Below are 23,501 nucleotides of genomic sequence, written 5' to 3' on the forward strand. Positions count from 1 at the left end.
ATGCCCATCCTGATACGGCAGAGCACCCTGAGTTCCACACCTTTAATCCCAGTGTGCACCATCAAAGCTGGGACACATCGCCTTGATTTCCTCCGCCTTAAATCCATGCAACAGGGTTTTATTATGCCAGCGTAAAAGGCAATAAAAAGAAACAGTGTCATAGGTTTGATCTAATGACCTTAATCTTACTTGCAGCAAAGTGGGTTCAGCTGCAAGGAATTCATCATCAACAACACGTACACTTTAAGTCAGATAACTCTAATTGTTCCACCCTACCGAGGTTTTGCTTACCAAATCAGAGGATCTTTTTCTGGTGTAAGTAAAAAAAAATAGCTAAGAATTAAAAGAAATTCTGCTTTAAACGTCCCGACTGCAGAGTGTGTCAACGTTACCAACAGAGAGTTAGTTGCCATCGTAGATGACGGTCACCCAGCACAGCCCGCTTTAATACCCGTTCCTCTGTATACTTCACAGGTGGCACTGAGTCGGGCGTGATGGTGGCCGACGTCTGGTGTTACATGTCCCTCTTGGACAACTGGAATCTGGTGTCCCGCATGACCGTGGCTCGCTGCAGACACAACAGCCTGGTGTATGACGGGAAACTGTACACCATAGGAGGACTGGGCGTATCTGGGAACCTGGACCACGTAGAGAGGTAAAAACCAAAATAAATAAATAAAAAAGACAAATCAGGCAAACACAAAACCACCACGTCTCGAATCGACAGCCACCTTCTGGATCTCTTTTGGGCCCGACCGGCTCTAACCGCCATTTAGCTGCTGTCTCTGGTTGTGAGCGCTGGGCAACATAGATATGAGGGAATAAATATTCACACTGCACAACAAACGGCGGCAGATGGTGCGGCATGCAGTAACGCGGTGCAGCATATTGCGAAACTGGTTGGACAGGTTTGTTAGCATTTTTTTTTTTTTTTTAGGAGGGGCGAGAGGTGCAAATTAAAGGGCCACAGCTGTGAGGGGTTGCAGTGTGACAGAGGGGCTTTTGCCTTCTCTAAGCGTGAGAAAGTCTACTTTCAGAAGTCAGATTGGTGAAGCGTGTCTGATTCTGTCCACTCCAGCGTCGACACATCACCGAGTCTTCGTCTGAGGGCGGAGGTCCACGCCCCGTTCATCCGGGTCTCCTTTCTCACCGATATGATTGAAAGTCCTTCAGCACAAAGACAGACATTTTTGCCGAGCTCTCGTGGAGTCTAATGAATTCCTACAAGCGTTTAAACGTGAGCGAGACTTATCCAAATTTAATAGTTTGATTCATATTGCTTCTATTTTTCTTTTTCTCTTTTTTAAACACTGCTCTCTAGTTATTTTTTCCCCTCCAACTCGGGCAGACGAGTGCGTTTCAGCAGGAGGGAGGGGGCTACCTCCCCGTAGCATGGCAGAGCAAGATTAACCAAAGCAATCAAAAGAACATTACTGAGTATATTAGAGCAGGCCGCTGCCGCTCATTACCTAGCTGCTCAATTGATCTCCAAAGCTGTTTGCAATGCACAACAGTCCTCCAAATGAAACAGCCTAATTTGATATTTCCCCATAATGCTGCTATACGGTGTCGTTATGACTGGGGGTAGATGGAATATTTGCCCCGTAATGGAAACGCATTTGATTCATCTGTCTCGGAGCTGCTTAATTTGAGGGCTGTCGATGCATCTGGGGCATTCAGCGCTCCAAAGAAATCAGCGGGGTTTTTTTTTTGCCTTTTTTTTTTTTTTGTATTTGCCTCATTCTGTGTTTGTTGGTGTTTTCTCTGCCTGTTCTCTAGTGTGCATTTTTCTTCAATCGTGAAGCCTCTCCAAAGGCCCTCAGCAACCAGACTCAATTATGAGCACTGTAAAACTTTAACCTACTTTGCCTCTCTCCAAGAACTACCAGAGGCTTCCTCCTCCTGGTATTAGTGCCCCAGTGGTGGGCAGTGAGAAGCTGAGGGGATAATTATTCACACACATATGCAAAACAACCTGGAGTTGATCTTGGTGGAGTTGGCGAGTAAAAGGCTTTATCATAGCTTTAGCATATAAATGCTAAGGGGTCTCTCAAGACGGTTTGGGCTAGCCTGACGACTAGCCTGCTTCTAGCCCAGGCTTTTATTTTGTCTGCTCATAAAAGAAAAATATGACGCTTGAAATTGAGTCTGAAAGGTCTACACATTTCTAACACAATTAAAAATCCCCCCCCCAAAAAAATATGGCATGCATTTGTTTTTAATCTACTTTGTCCTAATAGCCTTCATTAAAATTCAGTGCCAGTGATTGCCTTCAGAAGTCTGGATCCACCTGCGTGTAATTTCATCTCATCGAGATGTTCTGGAAAGCTCTTAGAGGTTTGTTGGGGGACATTTGTGAACTGAAAGCATCGTGGGGAGACATCAAGGAACAAAGCAGTTTAAATTAGATTTACAAAACAAAAAGCGGTGAAACTTTGGACCTCAGTGGTTCAGGCCGTCATGATTACTTCACGTCGCCCTGAGCACACCCTCTTCATAGTAAGTAGTGGTGGCAGTATCATGCTGCGGGGGTGTTTGGTTTTTAGTAGTAGGGACAGAGAAGCCGATAAAAGTGGGAAGGTGGGAAGGGATGGGAAGGTGGATGGAGCTGGCTTGTGGCATTTGGCACAAACCGGCTTTAAACAATATACATTTTTTTGTTATGTAAACTCATTTCTGAAAAGTATCTCAAGTATCCTACACTCTAAACCACTCATTTTGATCAAGGCATAGTCATTTCCTTTCCAAAGCTAAATCCAATGCACACCCCTCTTTTCAAATGTCAGATTTCTTCTTAACGAGCCATGTGTTATTTTCCTTTTGCTTTACAATTATGTACTACGTTTAGTTGGTCTGCCGCTAAAAAGCCTAAAGAAAAGCTATTTTGTAGACAGTGGCTTTAATCTGATAAAATGTAGAAAAGAGTTACACTGTATATAAGCTTTTAGATGCTTTTGATGCATTCAGACTGGGATTTTATGCGTGATATTTGTAATGTTAATGTTTCTGCTGATGTATTTTTTTTCCAGATTGTTATGAATTCGCAGTCATGATGGTAATGACTGTGAATTTATTATTGAAACGCCATGTATCCGTTTTATAGGTCTACGTGACTGGCTGCTCTATTTATTTTTTTTCCTACTGAATAGACGTGTTGACCCGCTGTGAACACTTCAACCATCAACTCTGTGGATAAATTATTGATTGAGCAGCTGGCAGACACTGTCGGTGTGAGCTGTGTGTGCACGTGTGAAGATCAGCACATCTAGCTATATTCACCAGGTAGTGGGTGTCACTAAGGCTGCAGATATTTTGCTTCCTGGATGTGATCCAATTCAAAAACTGTTATGTAGCATTTTCCCTTAAAAGCATTTTTTTTTGTTGTTGCCCAGAGCAAGTTTACCCAGCCAGTGATGCTGTGTGACTGAATGTAATTTATTCATTTGTATAACCCTTTACAACAACCAACCGGTCCGCCAACGTGCTTTACATCAACGGCAGATCAGCGTGCATTGGCTCTATCCGTGATTTCCAACTATTCCCGACACGGCAACATGTTTGTCATTTCAGGTAGATCAGTTTAAGCGCCACAGTTCAATCAGTCTTTGGTTTTAAGAGCATCTTTCATACGCGAGGGCAAAACAAAGGGTTTACATAGAATAAAAGCTTGAGGCAACCGGAACAAAACTAAAGAAAAGCTGTTTAGTGCTAAAATAAAATGTACAGAAATGCTTGTGTAATAGAGAGTAGGGGATGGTGGTTTAAAGGACTGAAAATGCTGCCGTAAAGACGAAGAATTAGAATTAGAAATGTCTAAGAAGAATTCATCCAAAAATACTGATACAAGCGCTAAAGCTAAGATCACAAATAAAAAACGAATGGGATCATACGATCATACGAACCTCCGCATATATTTCAAGTGGCATGAAAGATTATTGATCACAGCAATTAAAAAAATATATATAGTAAATGAAAATGAATCAGTATGGTCATCTAAAGGTGCAATAAAACCTGTGATGTAATAAACCTAGAAAGTGTAATTAGGGATAAATAGGTTGCATTTGAAAATATTCTTAGTCTCCGCTACATTCAGGGTTTCAACACGGTTGTTCCACAGGTGATGGCCGTGAGGAAATGTTTCTTCCATAGGCTACGAGTTTTTGTTCTTACTCTGGGCACTTTTTAGGTCGACTCAAACGAGGTTGTGTTAAAAGTTTGCAGACCGTAGATAACTAACTTGGGGTTCTCAATAACTACGAATCCAGATTAGTCGGTCCCTTAGTTGGAGCTAAAATCTAGTCTAAGAGGAGCAGAGACTACAGAGAGGACTGCTACCGTTGTTAATCCTCTCCATCATCAGTAATATCAAAGTGGATATGGAGGCGGAGCACAACCAATGATCTTCCAGGGTGAAAAACTTAATAGAGATTAAAAAAGCATTTCCAAAAGTTAAGCAGTGCAAAAAAAAAAAAAAAAAAAAAAATCCATACCTGAAGGGGATTTGTACTACTTCACTACGCTGTGTTTACAGTGTCTCACTTTTGTTCTCTTCTGTTAAATAATCTTTTATGTAAATGATCAAACATGGCAAAGGTTAAAATATATTTTTAAAAATAGCACTTTTAATAAAAGCAATTCCAGAAACACTGCCTTGTTCTTTTTACTGCAATGAAAGCCACCAAGCTAGTTCTCAACAGGTAAGATACTGACTGCTAATTACCTCGTACCAAAACCTCAACAATCCTCAACTATCCTTTTGAGGTGTGACCCGTCTTAATTGAGATGGAAAGTAATGAAAGAATGGGGTTGAAACAGACTGCGGGTAATTGGCTGTCTTTGTCTTCCTTCGCAGAAGCTGAATCACCACCACCGCTGGGTGATTAATTCTGCGATGCATCCAACAGAAAGCCCTTTAACTGACCTGAGGCAAGACCTCACGGCGTGCCGCCGGGGCACGGAACGAATGGCGAAACCAGAAGCAACATCACTTGCTTTTAATTTTGCCCATCAATAATTAAACGAATCCCCGCTGACTCCAGCAGAAATGTTTCATCCATTATAGCGGTCGATACTCCGCCCCATTCTCTGTTTTTCCCCCCCGTCACACACACGCTGCTGTCATCCCGCAGGAGTTCTGCAGCGACAATGCCCGACGTATAATGTGATGATGCATGTTAAGGCGATGGAGTGAGCTCCTTTCGTTTTCCAGGCGAAACGGATAAACAGTGAATCAGGTGCCATAAATCCTAGAGGTTTCGACAACAGCACTTTCATTAGACTCATAACTAAAAATGTAATCGCTAAAAATGGGTTGTATCTAATTTGAAACTAAAGGCATAGTGATTATTCATCTCGAGTGGATTTGCAGTTAAAAAAAAAAAAAAAAAAAACGGTAAAACTGTGACGTTTGTTTGTTTTGCAGCCTGGAGCCATCGTAATGACCCGGACTGCTTACGTTCCCACTGAACAGCTGTGAACTAAATAACGCTTTATTTTAAAACCTTGACTTCCTACGCACAAGTGCCTGAAGTTTGCCTCAGCATATACCGAAACCTTACTTTAAAAGTGAAGATATTCTATTTTCCTGAGTAGGTTTGCATACGGGTCACCGCGCGTGTTTCACAGCAGGTGGGGCGGTGGGGGAGAAAGAAACCGAAGAATATTAAGATTAATTTCAGGTGGATTCTGAAAGCATTTATCCAGATTTGCTTTGATGAATGAGTCCCATTATAAGCTGATCCTTAATTTTGGAGCTAACTGCCAGATTTGGCAGGTGTGCCTCTGCCGTGAGACTCGCTCGGCTTTCCCTTAGCCTAACGCTGCGAGGCCAGGACTCAGAAAGACAGCGGAGACTTTAGCAGAGAGGGCTGCAAGCCCCCCGTAACCGGGCTAATTCCTGCCTAGTGGAGATAAGTGAACAGTTTCTCTAGCCTTGTTTGTTGCCGTCGCCTTTGTACAAAGCGAATGAACCGCACACATCTGAAGAGCGGTTGTAATTTTTTGCGAGTTAATAACAGAGAAAATTTTAATCAGCGTGCGTGAATGGCTGCCTTGTTTGATAAGCACCGCGACTGGCGAGGATCTGAAGGCCGAGGAAGAGCAGAAAATGATGCAACAGCGAGAGCTGTTTTGCTCCCTTCTTCCTGATTGTGCATTTGCATTTCTGTCCACACTCGGGTTTTCCGTGTTTTCTCGTGTTTATTGTTCCCTGGAGTTGATGAAACTTGGCATGGATAGCAAATTGTCCATCTTTCATGTTTTTTTGTTTTTTTTCCCCACAATTTGTTTTGCTTTTAGAAGTTTCTTGAAGGGATTTCGGTTAATTTCTTTCATCAGCAGTCCTCGCACGATGCTCCACAAAAACAGCACTCTTCACTCCAGGTGAGGGCTCCTCAGCTATGGAGAAATGCTAATCACGATTCAATCGGGACCATCACCTCTCCAAACACACATTGATAGCACTTAAAGCACAAAATACGAGTAGGCTCGTATAAAGTCGCTCTTGGTTGTTTTTTTTTTATTCTCTTTTTTTCCCTCTAAGATATTTTATATTACCTAAATACTAGTAAATTTGAATAAAGACACACAGCTACAGTGTTAATACAACAGCACAGGCCGGCTGACAGCTTCACCAGAGCCAAGGACAACAGCTGCTGTTCATCATCCAGTCCCTATCCTGTTGTCCCGCTCATTCAGGTATAATAAATAGTAAATTGCTTGTACTTGTACAGCGATTTATAAAGTCCTGAGGGCCCCAAAGCGCTTTACACTACATTCGGTCATTCCCGCGCTGGGGGTTGGCGAGCTACTTTGTAGCCACAGCTGCCCTGGGGCAGACTGACGGCCGGGCCCTCTGACCACTGACAGCAGGCGCAGCAGTTGAAATGTGTCTTTCCCAAGGACACGACGGCTGAGACGATCGGATAAATCGGGTCCACGGTAACCGGACCGGAGGCCGCCGGCTTTTGGCGCCCGAATCAAACGGCGGGGAGAGGGCATAACGCGGTGGGCCGAACCCCCGTCGGTGCAAGCACCAGCCTGGAACCTCGACAGGTCTGTTGCATCTCCTGCAGCCGCAGTGGAGGAGGCAGGATTTCCGTGTCATCGTCACATAAACTCCTAGCCTCCTCCATGAGAAAGTCTCTGCAGCCTGCCAGGAAAGAGTGTCTGCCCGGTCCGTTTCCTGGTCGTATCCCACTGTCGCGGTTTGCGAGCGCAGACACGAGCTGGGGAGCTGCATGATGAGCCGATTTCTTGGTTTTAATAAATGAAAATAAGAACTTGCAGTAAACAAGTCAGGCACGTAACAGGGAGGAAACAGGAGGAGATATAACAGAGGGCTGCAGAAAGGAGGATCCGACAACGTAGGGGATGGACAGGGGGTTTAAATGGAGGAAGAGCAGAGAGAAAAAGCAGGAGGGCAGGTAAAAGCAATGGAAGTATAGAGGAGAGGGAAGAGGAAGAGAGGGCAGACGGGGAGGAAACGCGGGGAGAAATCTGACAATAATACTAAAAACAATTATACAAAAATGAACTAACAGTAACCCCTACCTACACCCACAAGGTAGAAGTAAAGAAACGTCCTGACATTTCCAGGTACTGCAGTGCAAATTAAATTTACAGCAAAGTATTATTTATTTTTTTCCTGCTTCATAAAGTTAGCACTTTGCTAACTAATGTTTCAGCGCGGGTCTCGTGTACACAGCTTTCCGTGTGAGGGGGAGTGAAGCCTCAGACTGACAGGACGCTGCCACGACCCAAACACACACACACACTCGCTCTTTTAACAACACAGACTGAGAAATAAAGTTTGTTAGAAAGCACCTACATGTTGATTCCTCCGTCCGCCGGTTCCACATCGCGGTAGTAATAGAGGAAGTAGAAAGGGTCAAAAATTATAAAAAAAAAAATTCTTTGTTTTTGTTGAATTATTTGGCTTACTACGTTTATTTTTTACATTAGGTTAGGAGAGTTTCTCCATTTTTTTTCTACTACGATTGAATTCTCTCCCCACATCTGGAGCGCTCTGGAAAAGGTTTTACTCTCGTATTTACGTCGTACCTTTTCCCGTCTTTTTCTCTCTGCGCTGGTGAGACTTCCCGCCGCTAACGACTGCAAACTTCCCTAAAGACGTATGCCTTCATCATCCACGTTTCAAACATGTGCCACTTTAAAAATGACAGTAGCTGCTTTGCTTTCAGGCACTTAAAGTGCACCCATCAGCTCGGTTTGAAGTGGACTAAGTGGGTGTAGGTGAATGAATGGATGGGTGGATGGGTGGACTTCCACGAGGCGCAGGTGGACTCCAGTGGAGTTGCTGAAACGTTTTCGGAACCTGTAATAGTAGGATGAAGCAGTCCTCACGGGAGTGCCTTAAAAGCTTCAAACATGCATTTAAAAAAGCGATTTTTTTTATTATTTTATTCAAACTGGATTCCGGCTCCTAGACTACATACAGACATATGAAAACAAGGAAGACGGCCGATAAATCACGTTTTAGCACTGTATGTTGGTTTTTTTTGTTTTGCGCGTCTGAATACATCAGCCGACGCCAGCCAAGGTCTCTCACCGCCCGGCTCTGGCTCGGAGCACCTTGACATCTAATTTGTAGTCCACTCCGCTTCCCTCGCTCTCCTATCTCTCCATCCATCTCACCGAGGGTTTCACGCTCCTAACCGTGAAATTCACCCACAATCACAATTATGTCTTCAATCAGAGGCATCGCGGCGCCGGTAGGATCCCGGCTTTCTTTGGGAACAGCAGGAGGCCCGAATCAACACACAGAGGACCGGGCTGGCTCATTCCCGCCATCGCTCTCTGCTCTAATGACTGACAGATTTTCAGAGAAGCGTTCAGGCTAGTTTGGGAGGCTTTTAACTTGCAATCAGGTACCCTGGGCCTGCACACTCCTCAGCATGTTGATCCTTTGGCAAACCAGTATGATTGCAGATATTGAATAATTCATAGGTGTCTAATGATATGTCAATCACAGCTGGTTTTGTTTTATTTATTGCCTACCATGCATAGGGTTTTTTTTTGCATCCTCTGAGCTCTATTGCAAGTTAATATTGCATGAAGACTGTTAGCAACATGATACTGAGTAGAGCAACCAGCTTTTCTCCTCCGGGACGTTGTACTGTTTGGTTAACAAGGCTGAATGAGAAGGACAAGGCTTTTGTGCTGCTTTTCAAACCAAAATGACCTTTTCTGCTGCATATGTGCCTGTGAAATCTGTTGTGAAAGCTCCATTGTTCGCAGGCTGTTTTTCCACTTTCATTAACATTTGTTGCTTTTGTATAAACATCCCTGCACTTTACTTCGGCTTGTTATTATTCATGAAGCCCTCGTAGAGTGCTATGGGTTAGGATTTTGGTCCCCCACCCCCCGCTGTCTTCACGAAGGTTGCTGAGCTCCTCCAGAGTGGTCAGACTTGGTTTGACTTAACCAGCGCTTGTTTTATTTATGCCTCCTAACAAAATCTTTGTCCCCTTTTTAAGTTTCGCTTTCTTTCGTTTAGAGGAGCTGTACTTTTTTTTTTTTTTTCTCTGAGTAATGGGGCGGTTGCACGAGTACGGCATAGTCAGCCGCAGGAGGAAAATTGCAAAGATTCAACAACCTTGCAGAGGAAAATTTCTTGCAGTCAAAGCATGACAATGAGCACGCTGTGAGACCATGATTAGAGCGGGAGGAGGCTTCCTGATGCCTACTATGCTTCTTGAACTTCCAAGCTATTTTGCACTTGATGTCGGCATGGGGTACGCGACGCCCCCTCCGCGGAACAGCGGCGGTGGGAGGCGCGCAGAGTCACGGGAGCTGGTAGGATAGGAAAAACGTACTTCAAAATACACAAAGATTTCATATTTGACAAAATATCAGGCAGCTGGCTTACGAAAACACAGATTCATCCGTTTACAGAAATTTCAGGTTACGAAAACAAAGGCGTTCTTGGTGTGAAAACTGAATGATTTAGGGTTAACTTACTGGATGAGCTACCTGAGTAAATAACCTGACTAAGTAGCTAGCTTGGTATAATTCTCTATAAAGAGCAGAATGGCAACCCATTCTACACAAAAAGCATGGAAACTACTACAAAACTGAAACTACAACAACATTGAACATTGAAATAAAAGTTATATACACAGTTTTTCACAGTGCTGGTAAAATAAATCAGCAGCTTCACCAGCAGCATCAGATCCTGTTTGCTTTAAATATCTGTAAATAGCATTATAACTTGATTAAAACATTGTATTTTCACTTCTCATACTATGAGAGTCTTAGACCAGCCCTGGCCTTTGCAAACTTATTATTTAAGGCAAGACCTGAAATCCACCATTGCTGGACAATAAAGGAACTCTTATCTTATTTATCACCCCCAAATGCAGGGTCCATCCATGGTAGGCTGCCTTTATCTACACAAAGAGGGGGGGGAGACCGATCTAGAGGTTTGAGTTGGTTTAGAAGTGCAGGAAGTAGTTAGAGAGCGACCCCATCGAGTCTGGCCCATTAAAATTCACTCCAGTTGCATCATCGCTTTGTAAATGTGCCTCTCTAAACAGAAAGATTAGCGCAGATTTAATTTGAGCACAATCAGACGTTGCTCCCACACGGAGAAACGCGGCTCCATTGTCGGCTGCAGCTTCCTGCCCAACAGCACTCTCTTTTGGCGATGCTGGGCAAATAAGCAGCGGGGAGATGATGCCAACCGGGCCTCCCGCGGCTCAGTAGCCCCAGGTGCCAGAGACCCCGCAGTGAAACGGTTGAGGGAAGAGTGCAGGAGATGGAAGAGGAGCAAAGCCTCGAAGAGTTTAGCAATATCGAGCCGAGCCTGGGAAGACGAGCGGGGAGTGTGGATGGAGCAGCTGCAGGTGGGCCTATGAGCCTCGCCATCATCAGTCACTCTGGAACCAATGAGTTCATGTGAAGATGCCCTTACCTCTCCTCTCCCAGCCCCCAGCGCAGGATCGCTAAACCGAGAGGAGGCGCCGAGCATTTCCTTTGAAAGTTAGCGTGCTGCAGCTTGTGTTTGTTTTCCCTTTCTGTTTCCCAGCACCCACGGGAAGTCCTGGTGGAAAGAGAAAGGGGTCGGGTGGAGGGAGCCACACACCGTGGTATTGTGGTTGGGCACAATCATGCTCCCAGAGCCCCCTCGCTGAGGCAGTCCCCCCCCCCCCCCCCCCCCCCCCCCCTGCGGAGCTAATCTCTTCTCCCCAGGATTAACAAACTTCACAGCACTGGCCTCTACTGAGCTGTCAAGGCATCGCCTCATCCTCCACCCCTTCCTCCGCCACAACGTCTCCCCGTACGCTCAGACTCTCTCTTTTAAGTCCACACTCACTATCCTTTGTGTAATCCTTGGCTACAGGCGGTAAGACCGAGTCGGACATTGCTAGGTTAGGGATGCTTTGCTGTTCTAAATATTTGTCAGAACTAACCGTCAGATTTGTATTGTGGATCACAGGCAGGAGAGAATAAGAGCGGACTTTAGCTCCGCCTCGCTGTGTGCTCTGTATACAGTGATACGTATCCACACTCCTTGTCTCATCACATCCACAAACTTCAATGTTGGCCATTCTATATGAGAGACCAAGCTGTGTGCAGGGCAACGCAAACGGAAGATTTTGGCTGCATTCAAGACGTCATGTGGAGAAAAACTAACCCTGCACATCAACCCGGATGCACCATCCTCACGGCAAAACATGGCGGCGGCAGCTTCATGCTGTGGGCCTCTCTTTTGCAGGGACAGGGGAGCCAGGCAGGGCTGATGAACTGAGTTAAATGGAGGACAGGTCTTGCAAAAGTTGAGCGACTGGGGTGGAGATTCGCCTTCCAGCAGGACAACTGCACCGACCCCACAGCCTGAGCTGTGATGGGATGGTTTCCATCAAAGCACATCCATTCAGAATGATTTAGTCGGAACCCAGACCCAAATCCCATTGAGAATCTGATCGACGTTTGTAATCACGCACGATTCAGTCTGAATGAGCTTTTTTTTTTTTTTTTAAAGAAGAATGAGCAAAAAAATTCAATTTGCAGATGCGGAAAGCTCTTAAGAAAATACCCCCAAAAGAAAATCTGGCTTTTAATTGCATCGAAAGGCGTTGCTTCAAAGTCTCTCTTCAGAGGGCTGAATGCAATTGTTTTAAAAGCAATTGCTTGAAGAAAAAAAAAAGGTGTCTCTTTCCATTCACTTCCACCCATTATGCACTACTTTGTGTAAATCCATTTACTAAAGTCCCAATAAAACGCGTTGAGGTTTGTGGTCGCAGTGTAACGACAAGTGAAAAAGTGCGAAGGTAATTTTCTGCGTTTTCAAGGCACTGCAGTTTTTTTTTTGTTTTTTTTTCTAAATGCATAACGCCTTCGTGAATGTGTATGTTGTGTGTTGACACAACGTTTCTGTCCTGTAATTTCTCGTCTCGATGGAGCCGTTTCCAGATCGCTCGCTAATAACGAGGCTCCGGAGAAAACAAGTGGGCCCCAAATCCGACAGATTATCACATCTCCTCGCCCTACATGCCCCGTCATCGTGCTCCGTCCTCTCCCTGCTCGTCTATTTTAACCGCAGCCTCCAACCTCTCCTGCTCCCTCTGTCTCCTCTCAGTGCTGATTAGGTGGGCAGGAAGATGATGGGTGTTTTGAGGTTCTGCGTGGCTGGGAACGTTGCGTCGGCCTGACATGCTCGAGCAAAGGCGGTGTCTGCTCTTCGTCGTGCCTTCTAATTGGGCGCCAGGGTTTCAGAGGCAACGCGGGGGGGGGGGGGGGGGGGGTTGGGCAGGTAGGTGTTGGATACGGAGCATGTCTGCGCCCGGGACAGCTGGAGATATGCGCTGGGGAGCGGAGCCAGGTGTGTTTGAGGACGGTATTAAGACAAGGCAGGGAGACACTGCAGGTAATGAGCAGTGCGAGCCGCGTGTGCTCCTGCCACGCTGATAAACGATGGGCTGGCACTTCAGACAATTTTCAGCCTTTACCAGGCCATTTTTCTCCCCTCTTTTTCTCTTTCGTCTTCCATCCCTCAAAAAAAAAGAAAAAGAAAAGAAAGAAACACTTGCGTTGCGTTTTATCCCCCTACGTGCGCTCACTGGATATAGTCTCTTTTTCTGAACGCCACCCTGCACCCCCCCCCCCCCCCCCCCCCCCCCCCCCCACCCCCGTCTTCCACTTCCTCACGATGCAGCACAATACCGCTGGCTAATTATCAATGTTTAGGATGTGACAGATGCTGCCGAGATGCTTGGCAGTCACATTGCGGCACAGCTCTGGCAACCCTTTCCAATTTCCAGACACTGCACCCTCCTCAGCACCCAGGGACGGATCAACACTGGAGGTACAGGGGTTAGTTTGTTATATATATAGATTTGTCCCTTGTGTGTGTCAGTGTGTGTGTGTTCAGTCAAGGTGAGGACTCTTTTGTGAAGGAAGGAAGAGTGCAGAAGAAACTTTGGTTTTCACCTTTAATATGTGTATACATTAGTTCCGCTGCTTTGCCAAAATCTAATTAAAAACCCATTTCGTTGTAAAAGAGCAACACGATGAGGTGCATAATTTTGAAGTGAGAGAAAAATGATAACATGTTTTAATAGGTGATTTGTTTTTATTACTAATACAAATCTACAAAGCTCTCTCACACCACTAAATCCAATCAACTGCAAAAGGCCGCATAACACCCCCCCCCCCCCATCCCCCACCCCTCACCACCTGTGTGCACTCCACATCAAACCTTCAAGACGCAGTTGACCTGAGGTGACATTCCGGGTTAGGGAGTGAATCAATGATACTCTGGAGGAGCTGCAGAGATTCACTTCTGACGTGGAAGAATCCGTTGACGGGGGCAACTGTTACACAAACCTTTCTAAAAAGAGTCAAAGACACGCAGAGGTGTTTCATGTAGAAGAAGAAGGTTTTTCTGGTCCAGGGAGACTAAGATATATCCAAAACACTATCAATAGCTGAAAACTAAGACGGATTGAGCCATAGATAAAGCATAATCAGGTGTTAGAATGGTATCTTCAAAGTGTCTAGCAAGGCATGGCAAGTTTATTTGTATGGCACATTTCAGTAACAAGACAGTTTAACATGCTGTGTACATGAACAGAACGTAAAAAAAAACATTAGAGGAATAGTAGCAGCAGGTCAAGCTATAAGACAAACTTCAACGGTAACATTCGGAGGCAACCCAAACAAAATAGCTTCTTAACCTTTGAGTCTAAGGCAGACCTAAATCAAATTGCAAAACTTGTAGCTTGTTCAGGCGCTCTCCATCCAGTCTGACTGAGCCTGAGGTGTTTTGCAAAATGGGTGGATGGATGGAACAGGGGGATTTTATTTTTCCAATCTATATGCGCAACGCTGGTCGAGACTTTTTAGCTGTACTTGCAGCAAAAGGTGCCTCTGCTGAGTCGTGACTTGGAGGGGCTGAACACAAATGCACAACATGCTTCATGTTGTGCATTGAAGCATGCACGACATGTTTGAAGCATGCACGACATGTTTCATACAATAAATCCCAACACAATGCATCGGAGTATGGGTTGTAACCATGCAAAATGTGGGGAAAAAAAACTTCAGAGTGTGAATACATGAGTGTGAATACAAGTGGCTGTATTTTGCTTGTAGATGAGCAGGGTTTCCATTCCCCAGCCCTTACTCCACGTGATCAATGGCTTTTAGTTTCTTGATCACTCCAGCCAGCTGTGCCGATGCAGCAGGTCTCCATCTGTAGATGTCACAATGAAAAGGAAAGACTCCTCTCTCTCTCTCATGGCTCCGTACACGCTCTCTCCACATGCCCCCACAGCGATGCCCTACTTGGCTGCTATAAACACAGAAGCTTACTTTGGTAATGAAGTGAGGTCTCAGCCTTCCATCTCCCATCTAGTTTTGAAGAGTGAAGGAGCAGTAATTGGCGTACGACCTACACCACCGACAGCACTCGTGTCTCCTGTCCTACGTGACATTCCCCATCCAATTAAATCTGCGTCCGCGCACACGTACACGCCCTTACAGACTCTGAATATTCGCGCGCACTCTCATCATTGCTCCCCAAACTTCTCTCCTTGCTGGTCCCCTCAAGGTGCCTTTTTCACGTCTACACGGGTGTCGTACAGCACGTCCGAGCTTTTCCTACGTACGGAACGTGTCCGTCTGCGTGCGTGCCGGCCAGATTGTGTGCCGAGGCACGCAGGAAGGAGTCCTGTTCTCTGAATGAGTTCATTTTCGGGGATTATGGGTGAATCTGCGGGGGCCGGGGGATGGATTGCTCTCTGTCTCCCTAGGATTAGCTGAAGGTGACACCGAGGTGGCAGGTCTGTGTCCATCTGTGTTTATATGTGCTCCCATAGTCCGATTTGCGCGTCTGTGTGCATCCACGCGTCCTGTGTAAAAGTATGTCCGTTATTAGTCCGAAATGTGCTGTAATCCATCAGAGTTAATGACCTGTGTGTGTGTGTGTGTGTGTGTGTGTGTGTGTGTGTGTGTGTGTGTGTGTGTGTGTGTGTGTGTGTGTGTGTGTGTGTGTGATCACGCGAGCGCGCTCTCCGACAGCGACGGCAGTGGAGTGTGTTCCGCGTGCGTCTCTTGACCGACCTTGACTTCAGTCTGTCAGACGGAGCGCACTCCCAGGCTGTTCATACAGAGACCGAGACTCCATCAGATCCCCAGATGTCATCGCACCCAGCCTGTCAGATGTGTGTGCCATGAGCAAATAACAAGCACAACAGGGCTGCCCTTCAGGAGACTTCCCAGTTCATGATGGAAGAAGCAATTCAGAGGTTAAATCGGGGGCCTTTGCTGCTTGATTTAAGACGTCGCGTATAAATCGGTGGTATAGCTAATGTGCAGGAAAGTATCATAAAATATCATATTTTGCATATTTTTGCTTTAAGCTAACGAGCCAGACTTTGCTTTTAAAGCTCACATTACCTGTAGTTTTCCCTCTGCAGCATAAAATCCCTGTTTTTCAGTTTATTTAATTATCAAATCGTTATGTAACTGTTTAACATGTACGCTTAAAAACTGTAACAGCTGCATTTCTTGAACGTCAGCATAGGCTGTCACAGAAGATGCTAGTTTGCAGAATGGAGTTGTACTTAGTATGGCTGAGAGGGTGCAACTATTTTCAATGCCTGTTATTTCTCCACATTTGAACTTTTCTTCTTTTCGTCAGCCCTGGTAGTTTACTACAGTGTAATTCCTGGGGCCTTCGGTCACTCCTTGCTCTCCTCTTTGACAGCAGTTGACCCAGTTTCTCACCAGAGAGAAAAAAAAAAAAGAAAAAAAAATATGCCACTGGAACGTCCCATTTCTGATCTGCTGCTGTGTGCTTTTGTTGTAATTGTACGGTGGTTAATGACAAAAGGAACACAGACTTGTGTGTAAAATCAGTCAAATTCTCCTTGGCTGTAGATGTAATCTATGAAAAACATGTAATGCTGTTTTTCAATTTGTTTTGCTGTGAATCCTTATCTAATCAAGATTATTATTTTTTTTTTTTACCCACACTCCCAACAAAAGCTACCATGTGCCATAACATGGCTCTGATGTTATCAGGGTTCTTTTGAGTAGCTTCATTTGTACCATTCTTGTTTTGTGTTTCTAAATCTCCTTTCTATTTACACGTCTATATTCAATTTCCTTTCTCAGATGTAAAAACAGAGGAATATTGAAAGATTTGTGCCTGTTAAAGTTTTAAAGACCTTCATTACAACATCAGCGCTTGCTACAGGCAGTGACGTCCTTCATGGCTTCAGGGTCAGGCACGGACTTTAACCATAAAGGCAACGTATGCAGCCGCCTGGGGCCCTTTTCCAGTAAAGCCCGGTTTACGCTCGACACATCCGCGAGGTCCGTGCTGCCATGTTACGTCATTTTGGTTGCCACGCCCCTCCGAACGGCCAAAAGTTTCCGTTCCGCACACCTGGGAAAACTCCTAACTACGCGGGAATGTCCAGCACCTAGACATCTTTATGATTCGGCCCACAGAAAGAAAGAGGCTTTAAAATGTTGGAAACAACAGTGTTTTCTACTTTTACGTGCAGTGGGGTGTAATTACTGAGCTATATTATACACTGGAGTGCTAATCACCGTCTGTTAGAACGAATCGCTTTGAAGCCACCAGCCGCCATATTGGTACTCCCTATTTCCCCCCAGTAACTAAGGAATATGTGCACTACAGCATCGAATAACGAGGCTTTTCTCATGTTCAGGGTGGGGCTTAGGACTTTTAAAATGTCAAATGTCATATACTTTTGTGTTATGTTCTAAAACTATCAAGTACTGAGAAAGTCATGTGCTGAAATATTTTGCATTTTATTAATTTAAATATATATATTTACATTTATAAATATATAAATAACAATATACAAAAACATATATTTACATATGTGTATACATATATATACATATATACACATACTTTATATATATATATATATATATATATATATATATATATATATAATATGAATAACATGTAAAATATTTCAGCACCTATTTTTCTAGTAGTTGATAGTGTTAGTACATCCACTGACTGTAGAATTACCTGTGAAACGTTTTCACACAGCCAGAAAACTGCTTGTTGTTGCAACCAAATCCTATGGGATTCTGTGAGAGTAGGGAGTAGCAAGATGGCGGCCAGTGACTTCAGTTTTTCGGCAAAATCAGCACTCAAGTGTATTATATAGCTCAGTGGGTGTAATACGCTTGGCATGGGAGCACAACGCTGCCCTCTAGAGTTTAGGAGAATAGTGCCACTTCAAAGGAAAAGCCGCACGCAGCTTAAATGCTGCAGATGTTGTGCCTGCAGGTCTCATTTCCACGCGTAAAGCATGAACCATCCTTTAGGGGCCCTGCCAGTAAAGGCTCTGCTGGTCACCTCAGACTGGCAAAGTCTGTGAGAAGAGCTTGCAGGTTGACTTGTTTTTAAGTGGCTGCAGTGCAATAACACAGGTAGATTTTACCTACATGGCCTTTTTATCTGATGAATGTCAGCATCACAGTTAAAGGGGATAAGTGAATGATGGGAAAAGAAATGGCCACAATAAATACAACAAATAATGATATCATAAAATGTCCTCTCGGCTTAAAAGCTTGTCTAAATAAAAAGTCTCCAGCTGCTTTTTAAACGCTTTAAAATTGCCAAGGCTGCATAAAAATAAATTCTACAGTCAAGGAGTCACTACTTGAAAAGAGCAACAACCTGCAGATTTTAGATCAGGTGTGAAAATCCTCCAATTATCCTTTAAAGCCGGGGTGTTCTTTTTTTCTTTTTTTTTAAGCAACAATAGAAAAGAGAAAGTGAAAGAAATCTAATAAAAATTCCTAGACTGGACACCAACATAGCGGTTAAAGATGAAGGCCTTAAGTGTAACAGCGACGCAACCAGATGTGAAATAATTTTCTTTTCTAAAGGAGCTGCACAGGAATGCATACTTTTATCCTTTTACTCTAGATCAGTCAGGAAATCTTTCAGCTCTGGCCCTCAGAATCTCCACCGCACACTTGTGATCCTGAAGGTCCCTGTTTGAGCAGCCGTTGTCATGTAGCGGTGGCACGTTTATCATGGAAATTAATATTCAAAACTTAGAATGTCGAACAAATCAATTGAAAAAGCCCAGTCGTTAAGTTATTGAACAAAAAGAACTGAAAGGATTTACAGGTATGAAAGAATGCCCGTCCATTCATTTAATGTACCTGGATGTCCTTGCAGGGTGGAGAGGGCTGATCTCCAGCAGTCATTGAGCAAGAGGCAGAGTACACCCTGGACAGGTCGCCAGTCTGGCACAGGGCAACACAGAGACAACCGTGCAAACACACACTCATACTCAGAGGCTATTTGGAGTGAACAATAAACCTTCCATGGCTATTCTGTGACTGTAGGAGGAAATTGGAGTACCTGAAGAGAGCACACACAGGGCTGGGATTTAAGCCCAGGAGCTTCTCGCTGCAAACTGTGCAGGCTGTCAGTTTGTATTCCCTGTAGTCAAGCAGTGATCTCTAACAGAGGTTGTACAGTAATGATATTACGGCGGTTATCATTTGTTTTTACATGTGCAAAGCAGCCATATTGGATTTTTCAGATCTAGCTGGTGAAAATCCCTCCAACTCTCCAGGTTAAACTTTAATGACTGTCGATTTTTTTTTTTTTCCCCATCTTTGAACCTCCAAGTAGAAATGGGATGCAGTTTGAGCAAAAACATCAGCCTTTTTTTCTTTCTTTTTTTTTTTTTCCCCTAGCCGTTAATGGATTTGTTACTGTCGTTTTCATGCGACTGAGCAATCATAGCAAAACACGTTTGCATTTGTGCTTTTTTCCGTTCTAACTGATTCCTCTTGGTCATCAGGAGAACAGTGCTGACAGCTGCCCCGCTGCGCTGTGGGGGATTTTATTTCAATACGATCAAATAAAATGTTGATCCTACAGTATAAAAGCACTTCTTTTCACTGGCGGTGGCGAACAATGAAAGACAAAATGTTAATGCGAGCACCACACTCCAGCACATCACTTTCCTCTGAAATACAAAAACAACCATTTTTTTTTTCTGTGTGTGTGTGTTTTGTTTTTACATCTTATTTGCTTATAACTTGCATGCACTTCTCTTGTAAATAAGATAATTTAAGCCTCTGGTATAATGCTGATATTTCCAACAGCACTCATGCCGCCCACTCGAGCTGCTATTTTCACAGTTCAAATCTAAGGACACTTTAGCATGTTTGCGTTTTGTGCGGCCTATCCACGTCGAAGAAATTAGACTTTAGAAACACCATTCAGCCGATAATGTTTCTGAATTCCGTACCAATAAGGGTTTTATCTACATTGGCGAGTGTGCGCAGCATATTGAAGCGTGCGAGAAGAACTGCCTGGTGCACTGCAAAAACGGTACTAAAAATTACTAAAAGTTTCTTGAAATGAGTGCATTTATCCTTGATTTGAACAGGTAAGATAATAATAAGATGATTTGCCAATGGAATAAGATTTTTGCACTTAAAATAGGAACAACTCATCTCCATCTTATTTCAAGTGCAGTATATCTAGTTATCTTATTTTAGGGCTCAAAATACTCGTTCCATTGGCAGATAATCTTATTTACCTGCTCAAATCAAGGACAAAAACACTAATTTCAAGAGATGTTTAACTATGTTTAGTTCTGTTTTTGCAGTGTGGTGCAGTTGGGACTTTATGTGGATGGTCATTGCACGGCCATGTGCATTACATTTCACAGGAACCCACATGCTCAACGACAAAAGGGCCGGCACAGCTTCATACCTTCAGCTGAAATGGCACCATATTGACTTGCATTAAATGTGTGCATGTATATTTTAAATAAAAAAATAATAGCTGCCTTTACGTTTTTGGCTATAAGTGATTAGGTGTAGCTCTCCGCTTGTGTTGCTGTTTTTTTTTTTGTCTTTCTTTCTAAAAGACTCTGTGCTTAGCGATAAGCTGGCTAAAACTGCCCTATTACTGTATGATCACTGCATAAACTGAGTATGCGCGGCAAATAAGACGCACATGCCCAGAATATAACTTGAGCTCCATTCTTCTCCTCCCTTTTGTAGTCATAGTAGACCTAGATATTTCAGATGATTAGCCAGCTGGCGGTCTCTTGCAGCTCCAAATTATAATAACACATCAACGTACAAGAAAGATAAATGACTTTCTAGCCGTCAACTAATGAGTTTTTGTTTGCCATGAAGGTTGATGGTTATAAATGAATTGTTTGTATCAGACGTTGTATAAGACAGATTATATTTACACTTCGCTTTTATTATTGTGCTTGTACGGCACCATTAATTTTTTCGAACCAAATGTACATGCAGTTATCGACGGTATATTGGTCCAGGAAAGAAGTTTCTCTATTGATTTTGATCAGTTATTTAGACTACCTATAAAACTCAAGAAAGAAAGAAAAAAGCTGAGAGAAAATAGCCTATGAATAGTTCTAGCATTAATTATAGCAGCCCTGAAGTCTGCCTGTCCAGGATGTACAGTCAGTTTAAAGAAAAGAACAATAAGGAAATACAAGAAATACTTTTTGGGTTTGACGTAGTAGGGCATTATAAAATCACCTGGCCCATATTGTTTCCCAAATTTTATAAATGTAACCTCAAGTGTACTTAAACAAATACCAGATATCACGCTGTCAGTGCATTTTGAACAAAAAAAAAAAAAGTTTTTTTTAGTTGTATCAAGCTAACTGGGGCTTACATATTCTAGGATGTAACTCTTGGGTTTTTATTTGAAGGAATGACCTTGTGGAGAATTTGGTTGGACATCCACCCGTGTGAAGACCTTAAATATTTTCCATTAGTAAATAATCTTTCTCCCTGTAAAATGGTGTGTTTCATATTGTGTTGAAAATGACATTATAAGGCTTTTGAGATTGTTGGGAAGTTACAAGAATTGCTGCAGCCCATCCACCTTGGCATTTTGTATGCTCCGCCAGAAGATTGAATTAACTCCTGTTTTTATAGAGGTGTGTTCACTCTGATGATGATCAAGTATTGAAGTGAATTATATTAGTAGCCCCTTCTCTTGCTTCCTCTCTTAAATGTCACTTAGTTTTTCACTCAAAGCTTTTCTTTATTTTTGCCTAAGAACTAATGATAGAGGGTGGGATCTCTTGCCCCCTTGCATACATTTGTTTTTCTGTGACAGCACATCTACGTTTCATACATCTATATGGCCCTTGCGCATCTTCAGCCTGCTTCCTGCACAACTCCAGCTGTGCAAATAATCATTCTCCGTAGCTCATTTTGAAACTGAATTGAACATTACTTCAGTTTTTAATTTCAATTTTAGAGAATAAAAAACAATGTTTTCAGATGATTCCCCGCAATAAGCCATTACATTTGGTAGATTTAATAGCTTGTGCTAGACTGACTGTGTTAGCATTGATGCAGTTCAGTTTCCCTTATGTTTCCAACAGGTTAATGTATTTATTAACTTTGTGGTAAAACTTGATAAGGAGTGAACTTTAAAGCCATTGCTGCTAGCTTTAACCTCCTCTAGGAGTTGCCATCAAACCCACGAGTGCATTAGCGAGGCCTAATTGGCAAACAAGCGGCGCATCGGCGTTTCTGAACAAGTATTTTGTTCTCAAGTTGCTGCTGAATGTGCAAAACCACTTAATGTGTTAAAATCCAAAGCAACCGCTGTTAGATCTGCGTCCCGGTTCTTGATGAAGCTTCAGGCTTGTCAGCAAAAACGACGCGCTCCCCATACCCGACATTTACATTTCTGAGCGGCGCCGAGACACCGCTCCGCACGGTAGCACTCTGCAGATCTCACCGTCAGACATTGATTAGCAACCTGGGGAGAGAGAACACAGGTACAAACAGCTGTCACAGCTGAAGAAAATCAACACAGGGAAGAGAGGCGCATGCAAATGAGTTCAAATGAACTGTCACAAAGTTTGATTTTTCCTTTTTTTTTTGGTTGGGGAGGGGGGCTTTTTTCATCTTAGGCAAATCTGCAGAGATATATTTTGTGACTCAGACCGTGTCAAAAAGATGGGTTTGTACAAGTTACTCCTGCATCGTTTGAGGACATTTGTACGAACGACAAAGCTGTACTGTAAACCGTCAAATCACCTGTTAAACGAGATGCCGTAACGACATCAGCGGCGCCTTTGTGCCATTCAGGCAATGCTGATTAATTACCGACTGAAAGCAAATGTTCTCTAGCGTCTGCAACGTTCTCCTGGGATTGTTAATGTCTGCCTACATGTCCTAATATAAATCTTCCAAAATGAGCAGGGGGAGGGGGTTGGGGGGGGGGGGGGGGGGGGTACGGCGCTTTGTGAGTGTTGGTGCCCAACAGAGAGCAGGGTGACACTGAAGGTGTGGGCGCCGGCCTCACAGTTTCTGCGATGTGCTCTGACACACAGATGGCAGCTGACACAACACAGATCGACTCTCACTCCGTCCTCGCGCACCCACCCACCCACACACACGCGCTCCCCTCCTTCTCTCCAAAATGGATGTTCCGTCTCACGTTCGCTGTTGATAGACGCGTCGACGGGGCCGGAGCTCTCTAGCTTTCTTCCCTTCTTTTCCCGTTTCCTCGCCGATCAGAGAGACGCTGCCCGGGTTGGAGTGGAGGGTTCATTACAGACGATGTGATTTAAGAGGAGTATCCACAAAGCAGCTTCTACGGTGCATAAAAGTCCCACGTGCACGTTGCAAACGACTTCTGTGAGCGCCGGCCAAATTTTCCCGCGAAAGTTCGGCACGCCGCTTCAACCGGATTTCCACTTTCACCGCAGCCTTTTTGGTATTTCTCTCTCCCCCACCTAGCTACTAATGAACATTCTGGGCAAATCTGAAAAATGTTAATGCAAGCAAATGATGCCAATATATGTGTGCAAATTGTTTTGAACACCCTCCAGGCTGGAGCTGATTCACACAGTAGCCCTGCTTTCCCGCAGCCAAATCACAAGCTCTCAGTTCATTACTTCTGACAGGACACAGAGGGCTATGAGGGATTGATGCGCTCACATACA

The 23,501-nt window shown here is 44.0% G+C and overlaps 1 protein-coding gene across 1 annotated transcript in view; it reads left to right on the top strand.

Annotated features, from left to right (window-relative positions):
- LOC105929095 (kelch-like protein 29) overlaps nucleotides 1-23,501 on the top strand; it is a 202,255-nt gene that overhangs the window by 163,788 nt on the left and 14,966 nt on the right. Inside the window, exon 10 of the mRNA XM_036147621.1 lies at nucleotides 475-655. Coding sequence (XP_036003514.1) covers nucleotides 475-655 — 181 coding nt within the window. The remainder of the gene's footprint in view (nucleotides 1-474; nucleotides 656-23,501) is intronic.

The sequence above is a fragment of the Fundulus heteroclitus genome, chromosome 15 (genome assembly GCF_011125445.2).
Source record: "Fundulus heteroclitus isolate FHET01 chromosome 15, MU-UCD_Fhet_4.1, whole genome shotgun sequence".
NCBI classification, from domain to species: Eukaryota; Metazoa; Chordata; class Actinopteri; order Cyprinodontiformes; family Fundulidae; genus Fundulus; species Fundulus heteroclitus.